The sequence below is a fragment of the Pristiophorus japonicus genome, chromosome 9 (assembly GCF_044704955.1).
Source record: "Pristiophorus japonicus isolate sPriJap1 chromosome 9, sPriJap1.hap1, whole genome shotgun sequence".
NCBI lineage: Eukaryota > Metazoa > Chordata > Chondrichthyes > Pristiophoridae > Pristiophorus > Pristiophorus japonicus.
In genome coordinates this window covers 110165609-110179497 of record NC_091985.1, presented here as the reverse complement: position 1 = coordinate 110179497, position 13889 = coordinate 110165609, and the positions used below count along the sequence as shown (strand labels likewise).

General features: G+C 43.8%; 2 protein-coding genes across 6 annotated transcripts in view; one reads left to right on the top strand and one right to left on the bottom strand.

Annotated features, from left to right (window-relative positions):
• Positions 1 to 4722, bottom strand: part of zdhhc14 (zinc finger DHHC-type palmitoyltransferase 14) — a 229902-nt gene extending 225180 nt beyond the window's left edge. For 2 of the 4 annotated variants that reach the window (XM_070889689.1, XM_070889692.1), the window contains exon 1: positions 3320 to 4722. In XM_070889689.1, the coding sequence (XP_070745790.1) occupies positions 3320 to 3546 (227 nt within the window). In that variant the 5' untranslated portion in view covers positions 3547 to 4722. The remainder of the gene's footprint in view (positions 1 to 3319) is intronic. The other 2 variants (XM_070889690.1, XM_070889691.1) reach the window with 2 other exon arrangements.
• A 165-nt stretch (positions 4723 to 4887) lies between these two features.
• The window catches only part of tmem242 (transmembrane protein 242), a 55712-nt gene continuing 46710 nt past the window's right edge, over positions 4888 to 13889 (top strand). Inside the window, exons 1-2 of one of the 2 annotated variants that reach the window (XM_070889686.1) lie at positions 5156 to 5235; positions 6379 to 6489. In XM_070889686.1, coding sequence (XP_070745787.1) covers positions 6450 to 6489 — 40 coding nt within the window. In that variant the 5' untranslated portion in view covers positions 5156 to 5235; positions 6379 to 6449. Of the gene's footprint in view, positions 5236 to 6378; positions 6490 to 13889 lie in introns of both variants that reach the window. The other variant, XM_070889685.1, reaches the window with a different exon arrangement.

The window sequence follows — 13889 nt, the reverse complement described above, 5'->3', positions numbered from 1 at the left end:
TATGATCTGCATTCACTGCAATATTGGCAACTTTAAATACATTATTGGCAATACCTTACCCTCCTTAAGGCTTTATCTCCCCACCCCACTCTATACTATATACCAATTTCCAGCTGACCCGTTCCAAATTTTCTATGATAAGAAAGTTTTGGAACAGGTCAGCTGGGGTTTGAAACATAATTCAAAGCAGCATACAGGCAAATTTAGCCCCCGGCCTTTTCTCCCAATGGGAAAGTACCTGTCCTCGCCTTGACCGAGTCCCTGTGGGAAACTGCAGTACTCAATAGCACGGAGTGTTGGTAAAAGAAACCAGGGTGCCACTGTACAGCCCGAATGAATAATCATTAACATTTGTGTTTTTCTCCAAACTGCGTCCATTTCATACTTTGTTGATTTAGAACAATACACTGTGGTACTTTAAAACATATTTAAAGAACTATAAAGAAAATGAAATGCACATTTCAGAAACAAGCAAGCTTAAATTGAAATACAGTCAAACAATAAAATTACATTAGCTGTTAAGCAACTAGTGTTCGGGCACTGACTGTCATCTGCAAAACCCAAATTTAAAAATGCAGCCACTGCTTTTTTTGGTGGCGGAGTGGGGGGGGGGGGGGGGGGGGCGGCGCGATTGTTGTGAAGAGAACTGTTATACATTCTTTTAAATAACAAGTCATGCATCATGTTGGGTGGAGTATCTTTGCTGAAGGACAGCATCATCAAGATACCAGAGATGGTATGCTAATTTTAATAGAGTACACCTGATATCCACTTCCAAGGGGTGAGGCTCCACATTAAGAGTACACATTCACAAAATTGGCCCAAGATGTAAAAGAATGAAATAAGTTACCAGCATCATTATTTTTGTACATGGATTTTTAGATTAGACACATTGGGCCCAAGTTTCCACATGATTCGCGCCTGATTTTTAGGAGCAACTGGTGGAGAGGGAGGGAGGGAGGGGGGGGGAGGGGGGGAGAGGGGGGGAGGGAGAGGGGGGGAGGGAGAGGGGGGGAGGGAGAGGGGGGGAGGGAGAGGGGGGGAGGGAGAGGGGGGGAGGGAGAGGGGGGGAGGGAGGGGCAGGCAATTTTTTTTCACACTGCGCGTGCATGAACGCTGCAACGCGCACGCGCAGCGTTGCCAGCAGGGAAAACAACTCATTTAAATAGTACCCGCCCCCTCCCACTTACAAAATCGGCACGAGTGTAGGCTCCGCCCCCCTAGGCAGACAAGGAGTTGCAGAACGCTCGAGAATCGTGATTTTTTTTTTTAAGGCGCCGTTTTAGGCGCGAAAAACGGGCGCCCACCTCGGAAGGGCGCCCGTTTTTTTTCTTGTGGAAACTTGGGCCCATAAAAAATGCTCCATACTCGAGTATTCTTTCAAATTGAGAACGACCTATAACCACCATTAAAGTTATGGTAATGAAAGTACGTAGGCTTTAAAAAAAAAAGAGAACACATCTTTTATAGCAACACTGGGAGAACTGTGCACAAGTTACTTGGATACAACCACCAGGTAATGTCATCAAACCTGTGGAGAAAAGCTTTTTTTTTTTAAATTAACACATTGTTTTTCAAGGAATATTCAATACTTTAAAAATTCCTTAAAATAGAGGTGAACACACAGGTCTGGGTGCAAATCTGGATCTCCAGCACTTTTTCAAATCTCTGCGGGGACTGTTCTGATTGTTGTCTCAATGGGTACTTATAGTATGGAAAATAAGTTCTGCTGTACGGTGGGGTAAGGTTTAGCTTTGGTTCAGCATCAAGCATTTTGGAGAAAATGTTTAATTTTATTGAAGGAAAGAGTTTAATTTGAAATTGTAGGAGGAAAATCCATTAGAGAGGTTAATATATTTAATGAAACCACACACTATTCTTTCTGCTAGGGCTGCTCCCCATACCACTATTGACATCAAACGTTGTGGAGGGAGGGGGAGGCAGGCCAATTATTGCAGGGAAGAGCCATCTCTTAAATTCCACTTTAATCACTGATCCACAACAGTTTCAATAGGGGGATCAGTATGTATTCCTACATACAAAAAAATTACACCTGGCACAAGGAAACACACGGGATAGTTTCTCATATAGGCCAAATCTTTCTGTAGCAGAACATCGAACAGTGTCTGCTGTTAGACTTCCCCTTGCACGTTTAGGTTTTTTAAGTTTTTCTGTGTGGCAAGTTGCTGAAAGCATGAGCTGATAACGGCACAGCGAGGGAAACTGGGCATCTGGAACCTGAGTGAACAGGAAAGCAACTGTGTATCTCCTTCACCAATCAGACTGAAAGATTGTAAAATTGAGAGAGCAAGGAATGAGAAGGAAGTGTAAATTAGATTGTGAGAATTTAATGTCAAATCAAGTACAGAAAGAGAAATTTAAAAAAAAAGGGAAAGAAAGATTGGATTGAGATTTAAAAACATTGACATTTTTTTAAATCGGCAACAATACTTAAATCCTTAAGGAATGTGACTCCACACTTGTAATAGTTAATTTTCAGTGCCAGAGATTGTTTGGCAGTAATTAACACTCATCACATTGTTAAAATAGTATTTAGACTGGAATGTGCCCAGTTTAGTTTGTTTCTATCACGCAAATACAGCAACTTCGTACTATTCAATGCATTTCAATCGTGAGTCAGTCAGCCAAATGCGGTTTTCGCTAAACTAACAGAGCAGGGCAATTGGGGCAGTAACTTCTGGATTTTGAGGTTTAACCTCGTATCTGCCCCCTCGTCTGAAGCTGCTGAACTATTTGTGCATAAAGAACGGCGAACGACATTAGTCACCGTTATTTTGACACCAAATTATTGCCCCATCCTTTTAGAAACTGGTTAATACATGTCAGCGTGACATTGTTGTAATAAAAATGGTTCTGAATCTCGAATTTCCTGTTTCTTAGACTCACTAAAATATTAATCGGATACCCCTATTTTTACAACACTTTAAAAGGTAATTAGGGAAAGTTTCACTCTAGGTGTCAACATGCACCTTTTCAACCACGCCACGGAGTTGACTGAAAATATTAAAACAAACTTTACGCCATAGGTCTGTATCCGTAATTATCATATTTGGGATCATTTGTTCATGTACAGATCAGGCCAGAAAACTATCGTATCACCCTTTTGTCACCCTACCTACTACAATGTGCAACTGCAACAATCAAATGTATTCCTCAACCTGTTTGCGTGATATTTTGTCAAATTGAAACATATTTTAGCGCAAATCAACAGAAATATTTACTGTTTCATATCTAGGAAAATTAGATTTCAAACGTTTTAAAAACAGCAATGACAACGTTACAAGTAAATATTACTTACTCGAATGCAAAGAAGAGTCCACTGGTGACCACAATTAAGACAAGTGTCAGATAAAACACCCCAGTTTGCCTGGCCATCATAATCCTGCCATTGCAGTGAAATTTATTTCTTCCCGGGAAAACTTCCCATTTCCTCCGCGGAATTTTCTTCTTTTTGGGAGACTCCATGGGAGACGAGCTCTGAGTGGTAATCTGACTGTATTCGCACTGTTTCATCGGGGGCGGCATCAATGCGCGAATTGTTGTATCTCACTTCAAAAAGAAAGATACTCATTAACAATAAGTGGATCTAGGGAGAATTGTTAAAAAAAAATCACGATAATATTCCAACCCTGAATGTGTACGGATTCCTTCACCGTCTGTGTCGATATGGACTCGCATGTTCGTAACATCCAGCACTATTGCATGCTTGTATTTATTTTCAAGTCTCACCTTTTGTTGGTTATTACAATTACACTTCGCCTTTCCAAGTGATTATTTAAAACAAATTAAACAGCCTCTTCTTTTCCTGACAATGTCCAAACGACAGATAAGCGGGATTGAATCTTCTGCCAATTAACTGACGCACCTGATCCAAGTCCGACTTCAAATCAATCTAATTTTCTTCATAAATGTTCTGCAATAAAATGATCTTTTTAAAAAATCCCACATGAAATCGATTGCCTATGATTTAGTACACTACATATTCAGATTCACTCCAAGGGCTTCTTTATTCGAGCTTCCGAGTTTAACAAGACATCTCGGAGGAAACCCTCACAATCCGGACTCCCCGGGGATTGAACCACTTTCCTCGATCTTTACAGATAATTGGGTTGTCTTAAAACAGATGGTTCACAATTCGGTATCCATGTGTGCGCAAATTGGGGGATCGATTGCGGTTTTTCCTCACTCATCGGCGTTGTTTCCGCCTTGAAACTTGTGTGCCCGCGGTTAAGGTGTTAACTGGTTTAAAAAGAGAAACAGACAACGATCAGCCGGGTTTGTTGCCAGTTAGTCGCCACATCTCCAAAGCGGATTGAGCACGAAAAATGGCTCCTTGAGAGCGCGGGGATCGCTGCTGCCTGTGGACACACGCAGACTGCAAGCAGCGCCTTCCTATCGCCACAGCGACCCGGCCCGGGGATGTCTCCGCTTTAAACACCACCCAAACAAAAAAAAAACAAACGCAAAGAGGGAGTCTCGAAATATTCTCTCCAGTGAAGCCCACAGCGGCCTTAGGGATGACCAACAGCAATAATATACACGGCGGAAGGCAAGCGCTGTCGATACTCGTATAAGGAAAGTAGGTATGACAAAAAAAGAGAAAAGGAAGGACGCCCACTGCCGCCACCTCACTCGCACACTCGACTACAACACAGGCGGAGATAAGCCCTGCCCCGGCCGCTCGACGCAGCACCAGCGCAACGGGCCCACAACCAACCTCCACAGCATTCTGGGAGTTGTAGTCCCCACAAGATGGTCGCCTGCCTGTTGTCGTCACCGTAAAAGTTTGGGGGTAAAACTACTGTTACCACAATGCACCGCGCTGGTGGACGTCAGCCGCGCTTACCTCAGTTCCGCCTGCGCCTGTGTTTTTGTGTGAGTGAAGGGGGCCGCTGTTTGCCCACCTGTCAGTCACCGCAGCCACCTTCGAGGTTGGGGCTGATGGAGATGTGTCCGCAGCTCTCCAACCAGCTGCGAACTGGAAGTTGTCAGCTTGCATTCGAGGTTTTTATTCTGCAGTGAATGCGTAAATAGTTAATAGTAATAGTTAATGCTGGTTCGGGTCAATTTACGGAGATTGAGAGATGGCGACTGATAAAAGTACGATCAGTCTGGCAGAGATTAAGCGTGGTTGTGTTACCAGAGAGCACGCTCGACAGGCCCACGGCGAGACACTCGAGTCCAGTGCAGAAAGTAAACTACAGATGATTAAAGGTAAATATGTTTTATTATTTCAACAGCTTGGTACTTGCGGCATCAATTTTAATAAATTTTAGTTACCTCTTTAGAAGTTTCCTATATTGTAAATACTCTGCGAATGTTCACATTTGTTATAATTGAGAAAAGGCTAAATACTTTGCAGAGTAGTAAATAACAGTCCTCGATCTCCCGTGGCGTTGGCATCAGGAGTTATGGACAAATGTAGCTACAGGTGAAGCAGGGTTGGTAGGGTGGGAAATTGAACCAGGACGCACCGTCCCAATCTTATAGTAAAATGCTTCTTCAACGTTCCTCGGTCTCCTCCCAATTTTATGGACCAGGTGCCTGCTCGTGATTCTGTTCCCAATTTAAAAAGCTCTTTGCCGCTCTACAGCAATTCTTCGAACTAGCTGTTTACCTTTCTTAAAAACATTAATAGGAGTTGGAATAGGCCATTTTGCCCTTCGAGCCTGCTTTGCCATTCAATAAGATCATGGCTGATCTGATCATGGATTCAGATCCACTTTCTTGCCCGATCCCATAACCCCTTACTCCCTTATCGCTCAAAAATCTGTCTATCTCCACCTTAAATATATTCAATGACCCAGCCTCCTCAGCTCTCTGGGGCAGAGAATTCCATAGATTTACAATCCTTAGAGAAGAAATTTCTCCTCAGCTCAGTTTTAAATGGGGGCCCCTTATTCTATGTCCCCTAATTTTAGTTTCCCCTATGCGTGGAAATATCCTCTCTGCATCCACCTTGCTGAGCCCCCTCATTATCTTATATGTTTCAATAAGATCACCTCTCATTCTTTTGAAGCCCAAGCTACTCAGCCTAGCTTCATAAGTCAACCCCCTCATCTCCAGAATCAACCTAGTGAACATTCTCTGAACAGCCTCCAATGCAAATATATCCTTCCTTAAATACAGAGACCAAAACTGTATGCAGTACTCCAGGTGTGGCCTTACCAATACCCTGTACAGTTGTAGCAGGACTTCTCTGCTTTTATACTCTATCCCCCTTGCAATAAAGGCCAACATTCCATTTGCCTTCCTGATTACTTGCTGTACCTGCATACTAACTATTATGTATGAATAAAGAGTCTGACCAGATGCTGAGAGCTCAAAATAAAGTGTGACCGTAGTCTTTTATTGCAGGTCTCCAGAGTGCCTCTCCAGCCTGTGAGGCCTCCTTAAGTACATGTGCTCCCAAGGGATTGTAAAATCCCATGGAACTCCAGGGGATGAGCCCTCTGGTGGTTAAACAAGGTATTTACAAGTTTACATATATAACACTAACTATTTATGTTTCACGCTCAAGGACCCCCAGGTCCTTCTGTACTGCAGCACTTTGCAATTTTTCTCCATTTAAATTATAACTTGTTTTTGTATTATTTCTGCCAAAGTGGATAACCTCACATTTTCCCACATTATACTCCATCTGCCAAATTTTTGCCCAATCACTTAGTCTGTCTATATCCCTTTGCAAATTATTTGTGTTCTCCTCACAATTTGCTTTCCCACCCATCTTTGTATCATCAGCAAACTTGGCTACATTACACTCAGTCCCTTCATCCAAGTCATTAATATAGATTGTAAATAGTTTGAGGACCCGGCACCGATCCCTGCGGCACCCCACGCGTCACTGTTTGCCGATCGGAAAATGACCCATTTATCCCTACTTTCTGTTAGTTAGCCAATTCGTTATCCACGCTACTATATTACCCCCAACCCCGTGAGCTTTTATCTTGTGTCGTAACCTCTTATGTGGCACCTTATCGAATGCCCTCTGGAAATCCAAATACACCACATCCACTGGCTCCCCCTTATCCACTCTGCTTTTTATATCCTCAAAGAACTCAAGCAAATTTGTCAAACATGATTTCCTTTTCATAAAACCATGCTGACTCTGCTCGATTGAATCATGCTTTTCCAAATGTCCCGCTACTGCTTCCTTAATAATAGACTCCAGCACTTTCCCAATGACAGATGTTAGGCTAGCTGGTCTATAGTTTCCTGCTTTTTGTCTGCCTACTTTTTAAAAAAAATAGGGGTGTTACATTTGCGGTTTTCCAATCTGCTGGGACCGCCCCAGAATCCAGGGAATTTTGGTAGATTACAACCAATGCATCCACTATCTCTGCAGCCACTTCTTTTAAGACCCTAGGATGAAAGCCATCAGGTCCAGGGGACTTGTCCGCCTTTAGTCCCATTATTTTACTGAGTACTACTTTATGTAACTTTGAAGGTATGAGGTGTGAATTGGCTAAGATAGATTGGCGAATGATACTTAAGGGGTTGACTGTGGATGGGCAATGGCAGATATTTAGAGACCGCATGGATGAATTACAACAATTGTACATTCCTGTCTGGCGTAAAAATAAAAAAGGGAAGGTGGCTCAACCGTGGTTATCTAGGGAAATCAGGGATAGTATTAAAGCCAAGGAAGTGGCATACAAATTGGCCAGAAATAGCAGTGAACCTGGGGACTGGGAGAAATTTAGAACTCAGCAAAGGAGGACAAAGGGTTTGATTAGGGCAGGGAAAATGGAGTACGAGAAGAAGCTTGCAGGGAACATTAAGGCGGATTGCAAAAGTTTCTATATATATGTAAAGAGAAAAAGGTTAGTAAAGACAAACGTAGGTCCCCTGCAGTCAGAATCAGGGGAAGTCATAACGGGGAACAAAGAAATGGCAGACCAATTAAACAAGTACTTTGGTTCGGTATTCACTAAGGAGGACACAAACAACCTTCTGGATGTAAAAGGGGTCAGAGGGTCTAGTAAGGAGGAGGAACTGAGGGAAATCTTTATTAGTCGGGAAATTGTGTTGGGGAAATTGATGGGATTGAAGGCCGATAAATCCCCAGGGCCTGATGGACTGCATCCCAGAGTACTTAAGGAGGTGGCCTTGGAAATAGCGGATGCATTGACAGTCATTTTCCAACATTCCATTGACTCTGGATCAGTTCCTATCGAGTGGAGGGTAGCCAATGTAACCCCACTTTTTAAAAAAGGAGGGAGAGAGAAAGCAGGGAATTATAGACCGGTCAGCCTGACCTCAGTAGTGGGTAAAATGATGGAATCAATTATTAAGGATGTCATAGCAGCACATTTGGAAAATGGTGACATGATAGGTCCAAGTCAGCATGGATTTGTGAAAGGGAGATCATGCTTGACAAATCTTCTGGAATTTTTTGAGGATGTTTCCAGTAAAGTGGACAAAGGAGAACCAGTTGATGTGGTATATTTGGACTTTCAGAAGGCTTTCGACAAGGTCCCACACAGGAGATTAATGTGCAAAGTTAGAGCACATGGGATTGGGGGTAGTGTGCTGACGTGGATTGAGAACTGGTTGTCAGACAGGAAGCAAAGAGTAGGAGTAAATGGGGACTTTTCAGAATGGCAGGCAGTGACTAGTGGGGTACCGCAGGGTTCTGTGCTGGGGCCCCAGCTGTTTACATTGTACATTAATGATTTAGACGAGGGGATTAAATGTAGTATCTCCAAATTTGCGGATGACACTAAGTTGGGTGGCAGTGTGAGCTGCGAGGAGGATGCTATGAGATTGCAGAGTGACTTGGATAGGTTAGGTGAGTGGGCAAATGTGTGGCAGATGAAGTATAATGTGGATAAATGTGAGGTTATCCACTTTGGTGGTAAAAACAGAGAGACAGACTATTATCTGAATGGTGACAGATTAGGAAGGCGGAAGGTGCAGCGAGACCTGGGTGTCATGGTACATCAGTCATTGAAGGTTGGCATGCAGGTACAGCAGGCGGTTAAGAAAGCAAATGGCATGTTGGCCTTCATAGCGAGGGGATTTGAGTACAGGGGCAGGGAGGTGTTGCTACAGTTGTATAGGGCCTTGGTGAGGCCACACCTGGAGTATTGTGTACAGTTTTGGTCTCCTAACTTGAGGAAGGACGTTCTTGCTATTGAGGGAGTGCAGCGAAGATTCACCAGACTGATTCCCGGGATGGCGGGACTGGATCAACTGGGCTTGTATTCACTGGAGTTCAGAAGAGTGAGAGGGGACCTCATAGAAACGTTTAAAATTCTGACGGGTTTGGACAGGTTGGATGCAGGAAAAATGTTCCCAATGTTGGGGAAGTCCAGAACCAGGGGTCACAGTCTAAGGATAAGGGGTAAGCCATTTAGGACCGAGATGAGGAGAAACTTCTTCACCCAGAGAGTGGTGAACCTGTGGAATTCTCTACCACAGAAAGTAGTTGAGGCCAATTCACTAAATATATTCAAAAGGGAGTTAGATGAAGTCCTTACTACTCGGGGGATCAAGGGGTATGGCGAGAAAGCAGGAAGGGGGTACTGAAGTTTCATGTTCAGCCATGAACTCATTGAATGGTGGTGCAGGCTAGAAGGGCTGAATGGCCTGCTCCTGCACCTATTTTCTATGTTTCTATTAGTGATAGTGATTGTATTAAGTTCCTCCCTCCCTATAGCCCCTTGATTATCCACTATTGGGATGTTTTTAGTGTCTTCTACCTTGAAGACCAATACAAAATATTTATTCAACATCTCTGCCATTTCCCTGTTCTCTATTATTAATTCCCCATTCGCATCCTTTTGGGTGACCAACATTTACTTTAGCCACTCTTCTCCTTTTTATGTACTTGTAGAAACTCTTACTATCTGTTTTTATATTTCGTGCTAGTTTACTTTCATAATCTATCTTCCCTCTCTTTACCATTTTTTTTAGGCGTTCTTTGCTACCTTTTAAAAATTTCTCAATCCTCTGGCCTCCCTCTAGTCGTGGTCACATTGTATGCCCTTGTTTTAAATTTGATACCATCCCTTATTTCCTTACTTAGCCATGGATCGTTCTTAGTCTTTCCTTCTCATTGAGATATATTTTGGTAGCGAGTTATGAAATATCTCCTTAAATGTCTGCCACTGCTCATCAACCATCCCATACTTTAGTCTATTTTCCCAGTCCACTTTAGTCAACTCTGCCCTCATACCTTTTGTAGTCTCCTTTTATTTAAGCTTAGGACGCTGGTTTGAGAACCAACTTTCTCATCCTCCAACTGAATTTGAAATTGAACCATGTTATGTTAACTCATTCCTAGAGGATCCTTTACTAGGAGATCATTTATTAATCCTGCCTCATTACACAGTACTAGATCTAAGATAGCCTGCTCCCTGGTTGGTTCCGCAACGTACTGTTCAAGGAAACTATCCCAGATACGCTCTATGAACTCTTCCTCAAGGCTACCCTGGCCAATTTGCTTTATCCAATCCATATGGAGGTTAAAATCGCCCACGATTATTGCTGTTTCTTTATTACAAGCCTCCATTATTTCTTGATTTATGCTCTGTCCTACAGTGTAGCTACTGTTAGGGGGCCTATAGACTACGCCCACCAGTGACTTTTTTCTTTTATTATTCCTTATCTCCACCCAAACTGATTCAACATCCTGATCCTCTGAGCCAATATCGTTTCTCACTAACGCACTGACCTCATCCTTTATTAACAGTGCTATCCCACCTCCTTTTCCTTTCTGTCTGTCCTTCTGAATTGTTAAATACCCCTGAATATTTAGTTCCCAGCCTTGGTCACCTTGCAACCACGTCTCTGTAATGGCTATCAGATCATACCTATTTGTATCTATTTGTGCCGTCAACTCATCTATTTTGTTATGAATGCTACGTGCATTTAGACAAAGAGCTTTTAAATTTGTGTTTTTTACCATTTTTTCCTACTTGTTTCCTCTGTCCTTCAAATTCACTTTCTATCTTTTTTGCTTTCCAATTCCAGCTTTACTCCCCTCCCTACTGACTCTATTCACAGGTTCCCATTCCCCTGCCAAGCTAGTTTAAACCCTCCCCAACAGCACGAGCAACCTCCCTCCCCCCTGCGAGGATATTGGTCCCGGCTCTTCTACCTCAACCCCACTTTCCCGCACTATCCCCATATCCTTTACTAGGAGATCATTTATTAATCCTGCCTCATTACACAATACTAGATCTAAGATGGTTGATGAGGAGAAATTTCTTCTCTGAGGGTTGTAAATCTGTGGAATTTGCTGCCTCAGAGAGCTGTGGAAGCTGGGACATTGAATAAATTTAAGACGGAAATAGACGGTTTCTTGAACAATGGGGAGCGGGCAGGGAAGTGGAGCTGAGTCCATAATCAAATCAGCCATGATTTTATTGAATGGCAGAGCGGGCTTGAGGGGCCGTATGGCCTACTCCTGTTCCTATTTCTTATGTTGTCCATTAATTCCCCTCGTTCCCAAAAATTTATCGACCTCTGTCTTGGATATACTCAACAACTGAGCATCCACAGCTCTCTGGGGTAAAGAATTCCAAAGAATCACAACCCTTTGAGTGAAGAAATTTCTCCTCATCTCAGTCCTAAATGGCTGACCCTGTGTTCTAGATTCCCCAGCCAGGGGAAACATTTTCTCAGCATTAACCCTATCAAGCCCCTTAAGAATTTTACATGTTTTAATTGGATCACATCTCATTCTTCTAAACTCTAGGGAATATAGGCTTAGTCTACTCAATCTCTCTCCTCATAGGGCAATCCCCTCATCTCAGGAACCAGTCGAGTGAACCTTCGTTGCACTCCCTCAAAGGCAATTATGTCTTTCCTTAGGTAAGGAGACCAGAACTGTACACAGTACTCCAGGCGTGGTCTCACCAATGCCCTGTATAATTGTAGTAAGATTTCATTACTCTTTGATTTTTGTGTCTTAAAGGAATGTATATTTGTTGTAAATGACATATATTAATTCTTTAAATACAGTCATACCTTTTAATGTAGTTTTCCAATCTACCTTAGCCAACTCGTCCCTCATACCTACATAGTTTGCTTTGATTAAATTTAAGACCCTAGTTTCGGACTTAATTAAATTCTATCATATTATGGTCACCCTTCCCTAAAGCCTCCTTTACTCATCATCATCATAGGCAGTCCCTCGGAGTCGAGGATGACTTGCTTCTACTCTAAAAGTGAGTTCTCAGGTGACTGAGGAGTCCAGTACGGGACCTACAGTCTCTGTCACAGGTGGGGCAGACAGTGGTTGGAGGAAAGGGTGGTCGGGGAGCCTGGGTTGTTGCACGCTCCTTCCGCCGACTACGCTTGGTTTCTGCTTGTTGTCGGCGATGGGATTCGAGGTGCTCAGCGCCCTCCCGGATGCCTTTCCTCCATTTTGGGTGGTCATGGGCCAGGGATTCCCAGGAGTCGGTGAGGATGTTGCACTTTTTCAAGGAGGCTTTGAGGGTGTCCTTGAAACGTTTCCTCTGCCCACCTGAGGCTCGCTTGCCGTGTCGAAGCTCCACGTAGACCGCTTGCTTTGGGAGTCTCATGCCGGGCATGAGGACGATGTGGCCTGCTGGTCAAGCGTGGTCAATGCTTCGATGCTGGGGATGTTGGCCTGAGCGAGAACACTGTCGTTGGTCCATCTGTCCTGCCAATGGATTTGCAGGACCTTGCGGAAGCAGCACTGGTAGTATTTCTCCAGCGCTTTGAGGTGTCTGCTGTATATAGTCTACGTCTCTGAGCCAAAAAGGAGGGCGGGTATCACTGTTTGTAGACCATGGGCCTGGTGCTGGATTTGAGGTCCTGGTCTTCAAACACTCTCTTCCTCAGGCGACCGAAGGCTGCGCTGGTACACTGTAGTTACCGCAGTTGGACCTCATCGTCAATGTCTGCTCTTGTTGACAGTAGGCTCCTGAGGCAAGGAAAATGGTCCATGTTGTCCAAGGCCTCACTGTGGATTTTGATAACCAGGAGGCAGTGCTGTGTGGTGGGATCAGGTTGGTAGAAGACCTTTGTCTTATGGATGTTTAGCGTAAGGCCCATGGTCTCGTACATCTCGGTGAAGGTGTTGAAGATGGCTTGGCGTTCGGCTTCCGAGTGTGCGCAGACACAAGCGTCTTCTGTGTACTGTAGTTCAATGACAGAGGATGGGACGACCTTGAATCTGGCCTGGAGGCAGCGGAGGTTGAACAGATTCCCATCTGTTTTATAATTTAGCTCCACTCCGGCGGGGAGCTTGCTAAAGGTGAGATGTAGCATTGCATCAAGGAAGATCGAAAAGAGCACTGTGGTGACGCAGCTCTGCTTCACCCCGGTCCGGATGTGGATTGGGTTTGTGGTGGATCCATTGGTCAGGATCACGGCTTGCATGTCATCGTAGAGCAGATGAAGGATGGTGACAAACTTTTGAGGGCAGCCGAAACTGAGGAGGACACTCCATTATCCCTCATGGTTGATAGTGTCAAGCCTTTGTGAGGTCAAAGAAGGCCATGTACAAGAGTTGGTGCTGTTCCTTGCATTTCTCTTGTAGTTGTCGTGTGGTGAAGATCATGTCCGTTGTGCCCCTTAGTGGACAAAATTCACATTGCAACTCTGGGAGGAACTCTTCAGCCACAGGGAGAAGACGATTGAGAAGAATTCTTGCAATGATTTTCCTTGTGGTCAACAGCAGGGAGATTCCTCTGTAGTTATAACAGTCGGACTTGTCCCCTTTTTTGAAGATGGTCACAATTACAGCGGAGATCTCCAGATAAGAGAAATTAGATCATGTATTCGTGCCCCTTTACTACAAAGTTATTAATTAACCCCCCCCCCCCCCATTGTATAATACTAGATCAATAATAGCCTGTTCCCTAGTTAGTTCCTCAACATACTGATCTCAA